Source organism: Sus scrofa, chromosome 15 (genome assembly GCF_000003025.6).
Source record: "Sus scrofa isolate TJ Tabasco breed Duroc chromosome 15, Sscrofa11.1, whole genome shotgun sequence".
Taxonomy (NCBI): domain Eukaryota; kingdom Metazoa; phylum Chordata; class Mammalia; order Artiodactyla; family Suidae; genus Sus; species Sus scrofa.
The window spans coordinates 121,547,532-121,560,008 of NC_010457.5; the positions used below are offsets into that span (position 1 = coordinate 121,547,532).

General features: G+C 58.6%; 2 protein-coding genes across 3 annotated transcripts; one reads left to right on the plus strand and one right to left on the minus strand.

Annotated features, from left to right (window-relative positions):
* CHPF (chondroitin polymerizing factor) lies at positions 135-6,059 on the minus strand. The gene is made up of 4 exons (XM_003359649.4): positions 5,347-6,059; positions 2,889-3,462; positions 2,192-2,371; positions 135-1,857 (listed from the first exon to the last, which is right to left on the minus strand). The coding sequence occupies exons 1-4, from the start codon at positions 5,658-5,660 to the stop codon at positions 598-600; spliced, it is 2,328 nt and encodes a 775-aa protein (XP_003359697.2). The 5' UTR covers positions 5,661-6,059; the 3' UTR covers positions 135-597.
* Positions 6,155-12,329, plus strand: TMEM198 (transmembrane protein 198). Of its 2 annotated transcripts, none has more exons than XM_021076309.1 (5): positions 6,155-6,501; positions 6,815-7,018; positions 9,315-9,890; positions 10,867-11,069; positions 11,443-12,329. In XM_021076309.1, exons 2-5 carry the CDS (start codon positions 6,853-6,855, stop codon positions 11,578-11,580), a joined length of 1,083 nt encoding a protein of 360 aa, XP_020931968.1. In that variant the 5' UTR covers positions 6,155-6,501; positions 6,815-6,852; the 3' UTR covers positions 11,581-12,329. The 2 variants fall into 2 exon arrangements, with proteins under 2 accessions (XP_020931968.1, XP_020931969.1); XM_021076310.1 differs by having other exon boundaries at positions 6,179-6,501; positions 6,849-7,018.

Consider the following 12,477-nt stretch of genomic DNA (forward strand, 5'->3'; position numbering starts at 1 on the left):
GCTGGGGCGGGTTGGGCATAGGCATGACGTGGTCCCCAGGGAAAGGAAAGCCAGGCCCCAGCCAGGACAAGGGAGCCTCCATCATCAAAGCCCTCCCTGCCCTCATGCCTCCCTTTCAAAAACTCAAGCACTAGTCCACACTCAGCCAGTTTATTAAGGGCAGGGAGCTTCATCAGGAGTGCAGAGGGGAGAAGTTGGGAGATGCCCACTTTCCTCTCTCAGCTCCCCCCCTTTCCCAACAACTCATCTACAGCCCAGCTCCTGGGGTGACCCTGGGAGGGACCCTGGGAGGCGCGGCTGGCGTCAGGCAGACTGCACTGCATAAATACTCAGAGGCCACAGCCTGAATCAGCAGCGTCAAGGGGGCAGGGAGACCGGGTTTAGGGCAGAAAGGGGTGGCTCCAGGGGCACCTCCTCCAGGGCTTGTCCTGAGCCCAAGGCCCCGCCCCCCCACCCACCCAGGCCAGAGAGGGGCGGCGCCAGTGGGCTGCCCTGGGGTCTGAGGCTGAGGCCAGCCCTGCCCAGTGAGGCTGGCAGGTGGCTCCGGGTCGTTGGGGGAGGAGCGGGGCGGAGCGCCGCCTTGCCAGGGTTCCGGGGTCAGGTGCTGTTGCCCTGCTCCTGCTCGAAGAGCAGCATGGCCAGCTGGGTGCGGGAGCCGAGGCTCTCGAGCGCGCTCTGGCGGCAGCGATGGTACAGGTCCTCGCTGAGCCGCGCGCTGCACGTCTGGGCCCGATAGCGCTGCAGCAGCGCCGGCTCCACCGCCCGCAGGACGTGCAGGCTGGAGAAGCGCAGGAACAGCTCATACACATCCAGGCTCTCCAGCAGCTCCTCCTCCTGCTCCGAGGCCGCCGCCAGCCGTGCTCGGGCCGCCACGTAGTCGGAATTGTAGAAGCAGGCCTCGGTGGCCGCCTGGCGATCAAAGCGGCCTGTGTCTCGGCCCAGCTCCGGGGGTCCGGGGCCCTGGGGTGGGGCCACGGCCGGGTGGAAGGCCTGGAAGTGCATGGGAAAGAAGGCCTGCCAGCCAGAGATGGCGTGCATGCGGCAGCGGTTCAGGAAGTCGGGCGTGAGCACAGTGTCTGGCCCCGCCAGCAGGAACAGCGTGTCCAGCGGGTGCTTCTTGGAGAGCAGATCCATGAGGCGCAGTGGTGAAGGTGCGGCCGTCTGCACGCTGAGCCAGGGCACCCGGGCACCGGGGAAACGCCGCTCCAGCTCTGCCACGTGGGCCTTGACAGGGGCAAAGACATCTGCATGGGCCGCCCGCTGGGCCTGTCGTGGCTCATATAGTAGCAGCAGAGTCAGGGCTGCCGCAGCATCTCCAGGCTCCAGTGCAGCTGTGGCGAAGGCCTCCAGGAAGCCAGGGGCCAGGTCACGCTCGGCCGCAGCCAGTGGCAGCAACACAGTGAGACGTGAGGCCTCGGTGACATAGGGCACGGGCAAGATCTCCACGCGACTCAGTGGCCGTAGCAGCTGCACCCGGCGGGTGAGGGGCCGGCGGCCGCCCTGGGGGGTCAAGGCCTCCAGCTGCAAGTCCAGCGTGTACTCCATACCCCGGGCAGGATCGAAGCGTCGGTAGCCATTCACCAGCTGCTGCTTCTGAAGGCGTAGGGCAGGGTGGTATCGGCGGTTGAGCTCCTCCAGGGCTGCCCCCAGAACGTCAGCCACATCGGCCTGGTCAGCCCCACGCAGCGGGCAGCGGGGTGAGCCATCAGCACAGGAGAAAGCGTGCTGCTCTGTGAAATAGTCCCAGCGTAGCACTTCAAAGCGGGAGGCCGGGCGGGATGGCGCCGGGATGCCCACGGGCCAGGCGGCTGCCCGTTCCCCATCGGCTGCAAGGCGGCTGGTGTTCTGCACCTCCCACTGGGTGGCAGAAACAGGCCATGAGCGAGGCATAGACCACAGGGGCCAGTATGCAGCTGGGGGGTTGGGCAGGCAGCAGCTGCCACTCAGGATGGGTCCCCAGGCCTTTGCCCACCTCTGCCCACCAAGGGCCCCAACCTGTCCTTTCCCCAAATAGAGGCCACCTAAGACTTAAGTGAGGGCTTGATGGAGAGGCTCCTCAGAAAAGGCAGAAACGGGCACTGGGAAGCAAGTTCGTTCTGTGATTCCACTGCTAAGGTTTCATTTCCCTAGGATTTCTGAGACCTCTCAGGACCACCCCACCCCTGCCCTCGTCCTCCGGCCCAGACCATACCTGTAATTCCTGGATCTCCTGGTATGTGCGTTCCAGCTCAGCTCGGGCAAAAGCCTTGTGCAGCTGGTACATGTGCACAGGGTCACGTACAGGGTGGGCCGTCAGGGCACTGCGGAATCGAGGGTCACCTTCTTGAACAGGCTCCCCAGGGCTCAGCTCCAGGTAGCTGTAGTGTACCCCCTGGGGAGAAGGGAAGGGGTCCATAACGGGAAATGGAGGGGGACAGTCGCCACTCCCCCAGTGTGTGTCTCATCTCCCCATCCTATGACCTGTTGTGGACTTGGCGGCAGACGCCTGTGGGCTTAAGTCTATCTTGACCAGTTGTGAGCTAGTGTGACCGTGGGTAAGCCTCTGCTAGCTCATCTGTGAAATGGGCACGCATCTATCTTAGAGCAGTCCAGGGACTCAAATAAGATTAACAGCAGCCAACCCTAAACACCTACAACACCTACACCTATGTACAAAGCTCCCTTATTTTTTCTAATCCTTGTAACAACCCTGAGAAATAATTACTCCCATTGGTAATAAGGATACTGAGGCACAGGAGACTCAGTAGTTTACCCAAGGTCACAGGGGTACAAAAATGACAGAACTGGCGTGGAAACCCAGGCCTATAGCTCCAACCACCTCTTTGCCTCTCAGGGCGAAGTACACTCGCCTAGACAGGAGGCACCGCTGGGGTGGTTTATCTTCCTACCTCGTGGTCGCCAGTGCAGCCCACCCCGGTGGCATCGAGGATGCAACGGCCCAGCCACTCATCCGGGCGCGCACTGACAATGTCGTTGCGACAGGCTTCCAGGTGGGGGCGCAGCTGCTGCAGCAGTGTGCGCGACAGCAGCACCCCAAAGCCACCGTGGCAATAGCGGCCTGGGGCGGGCTCGCCACTGATGAAGTCCTGGGGCCGGCCCAGATAGAGATGGGCAGCGGCTGCCAGGCTGAGGTGGCCAGCTAGGCGCGCCAGTCCGTGCGCCTCTGTGTAGGTGGCATCGGGCACGAGGAAGAACCAGTCAAAGTCGTCGCCGTGTTGCTCCAGCAGGTGGCGCAGTGCCAGGTGCAGGTGCCCAATGGGCCGCTCCTCGCCCAGCGTCACCACGGCCATGCCCGGTGGTGCCCGGCGGCCCCGCGAGCCTGTCAGGAACACCACGCGCTCTAACCGGTGCCCTAGCGTGCGGTTCACCGCCACGCCCAGTGTGGGCAATGTGGCCTGTGAGGTCAGCACTGCCACGAGCAGCCTCTGCCTGATGCCCAGCTCCGTGCTGATGTAGCGGGTCCTGGGAAGGAGAAGAGGCACCAGGTTATTAAAAAGTTAACAGGGAAGTTCCCATCGTGGCGCAGTGGTTAACGAATCCGACTAGGAACCATGAGGTTGCGGGTTCGGTCCCTGCCCTTGCTCAGTGGGTTAACGATCCGGCGTTGCCGTGAGCTGTGGTGTAGGTTGCAGACGCGGCTTGGATCCTGTGTTGCTGTGGCTCTGGCATAGGCCGGTGGCTACAGCTCCGATTCGACCCCTAGCCTGGGAACCTCCATATACTGCAGGAGCGGCCCAAGAAATAGCAAAAAAAAAAAAAAAAAAAAAAAGACATAAAAAGTTAACAAGGGAGTTCCCATCGTGGCGCAGTGGAAACGAATCCGACTAGCATTCATGAGGACGCAGGTTCGATCCCTGACCTTGCTCAGTGGGTTAAGGATCAGGCGTTGCCATGACCTTTGGTGTAGTTTGCAGAGTCGGCTTCGATCTGATGTGGCTGTGGTGTAGGCTGGTGGCTACAGCTCTGATTCAACCCCTAGCCTGTGAACTTCAATATGCCGTGGGTGCGGCCTCAAAAAGCAAAAAAACAAAAACAAAAACAAAAAAAACCCAAAACAAAAAAGTTAACAGGGCTGGCAAAAGGCAGCATACATAGGCTCTGGAAGGTCACATCCTCTCTGGGTCTGTTTCCCTCACCTATCAGAGGATAAGAATAACAGCTCTCTCCCCGGGGACATGAGGATTTAAGTGAAATACTGGTCTTACCTACACACTGCTTTTGGGAGATGGCACTATCCAGGCAGAGATGAGAGATACACTGTGCGTCTGATTCCCTGTTTCATTACTTAATAGTTTGGTCCTTGAGCAAGTTACTAAACCCATCTGAGCCTTAGCTAGCCTCATCTGTAAACAGGGCTGATTGTTTCTTTAAAGCACTAAGCCAAATGCTTGGCATATAGGTATTCCACACATCATCATGTATATTCTATTCTTTCTTTCTCTCTCCCTGTCTCTCTCTCTCTCTTTCTCTTTGCTTTTTAGGGGCACATCTGCAGCATATTGAAGTTCCCAGGCTAGGGATCCAATTGGAGCTACAGCTGCCGGCCTATGCCACAGCCACAGCACAGCCACGTGGGATCAGAGCCTCGTCTGAGACCTATACCACAGCTCACAGCAATGCTGGATTCCCAACCCACTGAGCAAGGCCAGAGATCGAACCCGCATCCTCACGGATACCAGTTAGATTCGTTTCTGCTGCACCACAACGGGAAGTCGATGGATATACTTATTTCTAAATATATGGCATTATACCACAAATATGTCACACAAATGATGTAAAGGAATGAATAGCATAGACATGTAGTGAATGTGTTTGGGGAGCTCAGGGGTTCCAGGATCTTACCTTCCACAACACAGAAGGTAAGTTGCAGAACTGGAAATTGAACTCAGTGTTACTTAGGAGAAATTAGTTCAACTCACAGGCAGAGGCATTAATGGGATGGGTATATCACCCTTCCCCCAGGAACCTCAATACCTCCCCATCCAGGTCTCCACACAGGAATAAGAGAGGTAAATCCTAGTTCTCTCTTTTCTCTTTCCCTCTCTCTATACCAGTCTACACCCATCACCGAGCCAGGGAACTGAGGATCTCTGGGGGCCCGTGGTGTCAAGCAGGTTTAGGACAGAGGTGGGCAAGTTCTGCCCAGGCCTGGATGAGGCCCAGGGAGGCCTCAGATGGGCTCCACACCTCCCCGAGAAGCAGGGCTATCGGAAATTATCAGGGCCCAAAGACTTCCTGGCTAGCCAGCCCCTTCCTTCCGGAGCCTGACCCAGCCCCTGTCGGCCTCCACGGCGCGCCTGTCCAGGCCGGTTCACAGGGGGTGGGGCTGGCGAGTCTGATCCCTACCTGACGGCCTTTTTGGCGGCCTGGCCAGGCTGTGCGGGGTGATAGGGCAATACGCGCGGCTCCCAGTTCTCCACGGCTCCTGCGCCGGCCCCGGGCTTCTCGCGCTCTGCTCCAGGTTGCACCGAGTTGGGCCGGCGTGCCGCGTTTGTGTTGCCGCGCGGCGGCAGCTCAGAATCTCCGGGTTGGGGCGGGCCTGGGCCGCACGGCTCCTCCACCCAGGTGACGCTGAGCAGGCTCAGAGTGAAGCCCAGGGAGATGCCCACGGCCACTGGCCCTGCGGGCCGCAGCACCGACAACAGCAGCGATGCCCGCATGGCGCCAGGACCGCGGGCCCCGGGCCTCGGAGCAGCCCCAGAGCAGCTAGAGGAGGCTCCGAGGGGGCGGGACTGGGGAGGGGGCGGATCCAGAGGGCCCAGGGCAAGCAGGCGGGCCCCCCCACTCCGCGCCGAGCAGAGCCCGCGGTGCCAGTCGAATCCCCAGCGCTGCGTTCTGATCCCCTTCCAGCCGCAGCTCGGTACCGCTCACCGTCCCGGCGCTGGGCTCGGGAGCCTTAGCGGGGGCCGTCGCTGTCCGACGTGTCACTGGGAGGGCCCCGCCCCCGGGGTGTGGTCTCGGGCTCCAGCTACCGGAGAGGGAGGAAAAGGGGGAGGTTAAAGGGGAAGGACCCCCGGAAGTGCCCCCTCCTCAGTGCGGGAGAGGCAGACGCCGGGGGCGGAGTCGCCTAACCTCCTCTCGGCGTGGTTGGTGCGTCTCGGGTGACGTCAGAAGCAGCCCGCCCCTGCCTGGATGGTGCGCCCTGAGTGACGTCAGGAGCAGAGGCCGGAGCTGTCCATCAGCACCACAGGCCGCGGGCGGGCTCAGGGCATGGGGCCGCGGCTCTGGGGCAGCCCAAGCCCCTGCTCCCGCTCCTTTCCCTTTCCCAGGCCCAGCCCGAGTCCCCGAACGCCGCGGACCTGGAGTGCTAGCCGGTTTTGGAGGCGGAGCGGCGACGCTGCCGCGCAGGGACCGGTCCCTCCGGCCCAGCGGCCCCCTTCCCCTCACGGCGGACTTTTACCGGACCCAAGTCGGCTGGAGCCCCTGGCACCCTGCAACCCCGGACACGCCGGCTTCTGCACAGCCTCTTTCGCTCTGAAGCTCAGGTCGCCTCCGGCCCAGGTAGATCTTGGACAATCCCAGATTTAGCCGCCCACAGACCAGTCTTCTAGCCGCCTGCTTCTCACTGGCAGCACACTGACCTCATCTCCCCACAACCCAGTTACCCTTTTAACTTCATCCCAGCTCCCTCTAGCCGGGCACTTTTGTTTCCCTTTGTCTTTTGCCCCTTACTTCAGGGATGCTTCCAGAGCTGTGTGATGTGAGCACCACTCCTTTGTCCACTGTGTCCTTGCCTAGTTCTCCCACTCCCATTCTCACTCCATCGTGGTAGAGACCCAGGACTCCTCTTTGACCCCAACTTCCTCTCTGTCAGGCTGACCTGGGAGGGTGACTCCCTCTGTTCCCAGCACTATGCCAGGCACTGCGGCGACACTGCGGTTCCAGCTGCTGCCCCCCGAGCCAGATGATGCCTTCTGGGGTGCACCCTGTGAACAGCCCCTGGAACGCAGGTACCAGGCACTGCCGGCCCTCGTCTGCATCATGTGCTGTCTGTTTGGAGTCGTCTACTGCTTCTTCGGTGAGACCTCATCTCATCCCTCACTGGGGCTTCCCCACTGTTTCCCTAAGTTATTTTTCTGAGGCACCCTCAGCCTTCTTTAGAACTTTACCACCACCATAATAATTATCTTTCTTTTCTCTCTCTCTCTTTTTCCATCCCACAAATGTTTGTAGATAACTTAGACTCTAGATCCTAGAGAACACAGGTTTTTGAGTTAGGCATGCTTGAATTTGAACCTGGCTCTGCACCTTACTAATTGTGATGCCTTGGGCTCATTAACTGCTAAGGTCCAGTTTTCTCATCTGAACAGTGGGAAGAATGATACTTGTCTCACACAGGGTTGTTGCAAGAATTAGTAAGCACTGAATACATAATAGCTCTTGTGATGAAGATATGTTTGGGTTACTATGCTAGGTAGGCACTGAAAACATTTAGCAGGGTAAGTAAACATGGTCTCTTATCACCGAGCATATTGTCTGATGGGGGAAAGTCTTCTGAGCCATTTATGCCTGTGATACCTATTAGAGAGGAGCTAAATATTAGTCATACACATGGAAATGTGTGTCCAAAGCAGGTTCCAGTAATCAGGGCTGCTGCAAATAGTTGTCCAGGATGGATACTGCACAAGGGAGTTCAGCTGGATAGGCAAGTAGGGGCTGAAATCTAGCCCATGCTCCACTTACAGAACTCTAGACCTTGGCACAAGTCTGCTTTGCCTAGAGGAACTCAGTTTTTCCTAAATTGCACAAAAATGCCAAATGGTCTAGTGGACTAAATGCCCAGTGACTCCCCAGCAAGAAGATGTAGAAATTCAGAGAGTAGAGTTGGTCTTTTGGACTGGGCATCCAAGGAAAGCCTCCAGGTAGAGCATTATAGGTGGCTGGATGAAGTGCAAAGGAAGCTTGAAGTTCTGAGTTCCAGGTTGGGTAGAGATGGGGTGGGATATGTGGGGGGGACTTGTGCTGTGCAGACTTTATGCCTCCCCCTAGAATGGCTGCGTAGTAGGCAGGGATAGGAGCCAGATGGTCCCTCCTCTTCCACCCCCAACCTCTGGTCTGAACAACTGAAGAGTGGGCAGGAGGAAGAGCCCCTCTAAGGGTTCAGGACACATTGTAGATCTCCAAGGAGTCTGTGTCACCTCACCCCCTCCACTATTCATACCCGCTCCCTCTACAGTTGCTCAGTGCAGCTTGACATTCCCTCTCCTGGCTTCCTTGCCACCTTACGCTCTTGGAGGCTCCCACTCTCCCACTCTTGGATTCTCTGAGCCCTCGTGCATGCCCTACTCTTTCCGGCCCCCGAACCTCCCAGACTCTAATGCTTCCCCTCATTGCCAGAACTAACTCTCCTCTTTAAGACTTTTCTCTTTGGCTTTCCCTGACCCCTTACCCCCCCATCTCTGACTTCCATCTTCCCAGCTGTTCAAGCTCTACAAGTCCCTCACACTTCCAGGTACCCTTAATGGGCCTAATGGCCCTATAACCTCCATTTTTCTGAAACTCCACAACCACTATTTCCTCAACAATCCTCTTTGACTCCCTGTGGCCCCTTGTATGTCCTAAAGACCCCTAATCACCCCAGCTATCTCATTACCTTCCATCCCTCTATTATTCCTAACATAGGGGGGATAGCCCCTATGACCCTATCATCAGATTGCTCCCCACATGATCTCAATGATTCCATTCCTCTGGCTTCAATATTACCTCTCTCAGACACCCTTTAATACTCTCAATGATTCCATATCTGTCAATCCCCTTGACCTGAAAGGACCTCATCTTGTGGACCCGTTTCTCTGTTCCCTTTGTAACCTTCTATTGAAGTCATATCTCTGAAGCCCTGTGACCCCTCAAAGACCTCATCTTTCCGACCTGTGTGATCTCACCTCTCAAGTTCTTTCCAACTTCCAAATACACCTCTCTGAACAACCCCTCCCCAAAGACCCCAATGACTCCATTGCCCATCCACTTGTGACCCCAGTGACCCCTCTCTCTGATCCCTATGATCCCAAAGACCCCGATAACCCTATCACTGATTCACTCTTGACTCCAATGATTTATCTCTGAGTGGCCCTTAAAAAAACCGACAATGACTGTGTCTCCGTTTTCCCAGTGACTCCCAATGACCTATCTTTCTGATCTTCCTTGACCCCAGGGGTTCCTTCATTGCTTCCCTCAGGACCTCAGTGACCCCAGTTCTCTGATCTTAGTCTCCTGCCTCTGGTTCCCCTGTGATTCCACGTCCCTGACCCCTCTGACCTCCTGCCTGCAGCCTGCTGGCCTTGTTTGGCCTCTCACGAGCCCCTGTTCCCCTCCAGGTTACCGCTGCTTCAAGGCAGTACTCTTCCTCACCGGGTTGCTGTTTGGCTCAGTGGTCATCTTCCTGCTGTGTTACCGAGAGCGGGTGCTGGAGACACAGCTGAGTGCTGGGGCGAGTGCAGGCATCGCGCTGGGCATCGGGCTGCTCTGCGGGCTGGTGGCCATGCTGGTGCGCAGCGTGGGCCTCTTCCTGGTGGGGCTGCTGCTCGGCCTGCTGCTCGCCGCTGCTGCCCTGCTGGGCTCCGCACCCTACTACCAGCCCGGCTCTGTTTGGGGTCCCCTGGGGCTGCTGCTGGGGGGCGGCCTGCTCTGCGCCCTGCTCACCCTGCGCTGGCCCCGCCCACTCACCACCCTGGCCACTGCCGTGACTGGTGCTGCGCTCATCGCCACCGCCGCAGACTATTTTGCCGAGTTGTTGCTGCTGGGGCGCTACGCAGTGGAGCGTCTCCGGGCTGCCCCCGTGCCTCCCCTCTGCTGGCGGAGCTGGGCCCTGCTGGCACTTTGGCCCCTGCTCAGCCTGATGGGCGTTCTGGTGCAATGGCGGGTAACGGCCGAGGGGGACTCCCACACAGAAGGTGAGAAGGCACAGGCCAGGGTGGGCATGAGAGAAATGGGTGGCCAGGGCTGGGTCGGGGTGCAAAGAGATTGGGGAGCAGGGGGAGGAGCTGTACACACCAGCAGTAGAAGGGCTCAGCTGGATTAGAGAGTGGGCTGGCTCAGGGTCAGGGAAGATAGGACCTTGGCGCCACCGTTCATCCCACAGCAATGGATGGAGCAGGCAGAAAACAGAAAAGGCTCCTGCCCTCATGGAGTTACATTCAGGGAAGGGGAGACAGACAATAGACATTCACACTAACAAGGTAATTCCCATTGTGTGGAATGATATGCAAGACATAAGCAGGGTAATGTGAAATATAGTCAGCGTGGCCTGGGAAGGTCACTTGGAAGAGGTGATGTTTAAGCAGAGACCCTAACGATAAGGGGCCAGCCATGCACAGAGCTAGAGGAGCAAGGACGAGGGCCGGAAGGACTGAGCCTGGCCTGTTGGGGAAGTGGGGCTGGAGTGGTGGATGAGGGATGCCAATTGTGTGGGCTTCGTGGGCCGACATGAAGTTTCTGGATTTCATTAGACGGGCGGTGAGATACCATTGGAGGTTTTAAAGCAGGGAGGATAAATCTAATTTAGCATTTGGGATGCTCATTCTGGCTGCTGAGTGTTGAAAGCATCGGGAAAGGCAAGCATAGAGGGGGACCAGTGAGGAGGTGGTGAGAAATGGTGATGGCGGGTTTAGGTGAGTCGTCCATGGCTCTGGGTTGGGGGAGAGGCAGCAGCCAGGAAGCAGGAACCTATAGTCTAGGAATCTTCCATAAAGACCTTTGGAAGAAAAGACCTGCAGGAGGTCCCATCTGGGAGGTGGGAGACCAGGAAAGTAAAGGAGGGAGGTTTCAGACAAGGGGAATCTGGGAGCCTAGAGCCCCCAAGTTGTAAGGGGCAGGGAGGCCTGGGGCAAGAGGAGGCACTGAGCCACTTCTCTGCCCACCCCTTCACAGTGGTCATCAGCCGGCAGCGCCGACGCGTGCAGCTGATGCGGATTCGGCAGCAGGAAGAGCGCAAGGAGAAGCGGCGCAAGAAGAGACCCCCGAGGGCCCCCCCCAGAGGCTCCCGGGCTCCTCCAAGGCCTGGACCGCCCGACCCTGCCTATCGGCGCAGGCCAGTGCCCATCAAACGCTTCAATGGAGACATCCTCTCCCCGGTGAGCCCCCTGAGCGCCCCCAGTCCAAATTAGGGAGACTGCCCTAGCAGCCCAGGGCCTTCCCCAGGGCGCTGGCTGCTGTCCAGAGGCCTGGTGCTTGCTTGTCCCCCGTGATAATCCCCACACCGGGAGCCTGATGGGTGGGGGAGAGGGGTGTCCTGAGTGTGCAGTGTAATGAGGTGTGCTATGCGGTAGCCTCTCAGGGCTGTGGACTCTGGGTGTGGTGAGGTCCTAGGCCGACAGCAGACTGGGATGTGGCTCAGGCTTGTGACAGTGCAGGGTGAGGAGGTCTGCCTGGGTGGCTGTCGGGGCAGGGTCTGTGTGACACTCTCACACCTGTGTTTCCTCCACTTACCCCCCCCCCAACCCCCAGAGCTACATCCAGAGCTTCCGGGACCGGCAGACGGGGAGCTCACTGAGCTCTTTCATGGCCTCGCCCACAGATGCGGACTATGAGTATGGATCCCGGGGGCCACTGACGACCTGCTCAGGGCCCCCCGTGCGGGTATAGCAATCTGGCTGCTCCTGCCCACCTAGGCTCATCGGTCACCAGCTCTGCCAGCTTGGAGAGGCCTGCTGGGCCACAACTCAGCCCACCTGGCCCCGTGGCTTTGGCTGTCCTTTTCCCCACTCTGGAGAGGGACAGCCTGGCTGCCAGGAGGGAGGACCTATCTCAGGCTCGGCCTGGCCGAAGGAATGAGCCCCCTCCAAGCTCCCGAGGGGCTCCTGAGGGACTCCAGTGTGAGCCCCACCGGGGTGTGCTCAGGGTTGTGAGTGTGTTGCCTGTATGTGTATGTGTGTTTGTGTGTGTGTGGGGGGGAGGTGGGCTCGGAGGGGCATTAGGACCCTTGCCTTAGACTTCTGATTGGGAGGGCTTCTCCAAGGGTGGCCCCACCTCCTCTCCCACTGCTGGGGTCCCACGGCCACTCTCCTGCATGTCTAAGTGGAGGAGGCCTGCCTTCCTCCCCATCGCCTCCACCTCTCAGCCAGACTCATCTAAGGCTTCTTGTCCTTGTCCATGGGGCTAACTGCAGCAGCCCTCACCCTGGTCCCCTGTCCTCTGCAAGCCACCAGCCTGAGGGCAGTGGCAGGGGATGGGGGTGGGGGGTGCTGCTCCGGTCTGGGTTAGGGAGGGGGGGTCAGGGGGAGGGGGCTTAAACGCACGGCACATGTCTGGTGTCTGTCATGCCGCCCTGGACATGCTTCTGTCTCCCCCTCCCCCACCCTGTTTTACATCTTTTATAAATGTGCCAAACTGTGTGGCTTCTGCCAGGAGTGGTGGTCTTTGGTGGCTGGCACTTCCACGGGCCAAGATGAAAGTGCTACAGCCTTTGGTCCCCTGTGTCACTCACTACTCAGGGGCTCTAGGCAAACTCTGTCCTCCAACATCACACAGAGAGCCAGGAAA

Coding starts and splice junctions, on each gene's coding strand:
- CHPF (XM_003359649.4), bottom strand. CDS start 5,660: ATGCGGGCATCGCTGCTGTTGTCGGTGCTGCGGCCCGCAGGGCCAGTG. Junction 3,463..5,346: donor GCCGCCAAAAAGGCCGTCAG/GTAGGGATCAGA, acceptor TCTCCTTCCCAG/GACCCGCTACATCAGCACGG. Junction 1,858..2,191: donor AGGAGATCCAGGAATTACAG/GTATGGTCTGGG, acceptor TCTGCCACCCAG/TGGGAGGTGCAGAACACCAG.
- TMEM198 (XM_021076309.1), top strand. CDS start 6,853: ATGCCAGGCACTGCGGCGACACTGCGGTTCCAGCTGCTGCCCCCCGAG. Junction 9,891..10,866: donor GGGGGACTCCCACACAGAAG/GTGAGAAGGCAC, acceptor ACCCCTTCACAG/TGGTCATCAGCCGGCAGCGC. Junction 11,070..11,442: donor ATGGAGACATCCTCTCCCCG/GTGAGCCCCCTG, acceptor CCCAACCCCCAG/AGCTACATCCAGAGCTTCCG.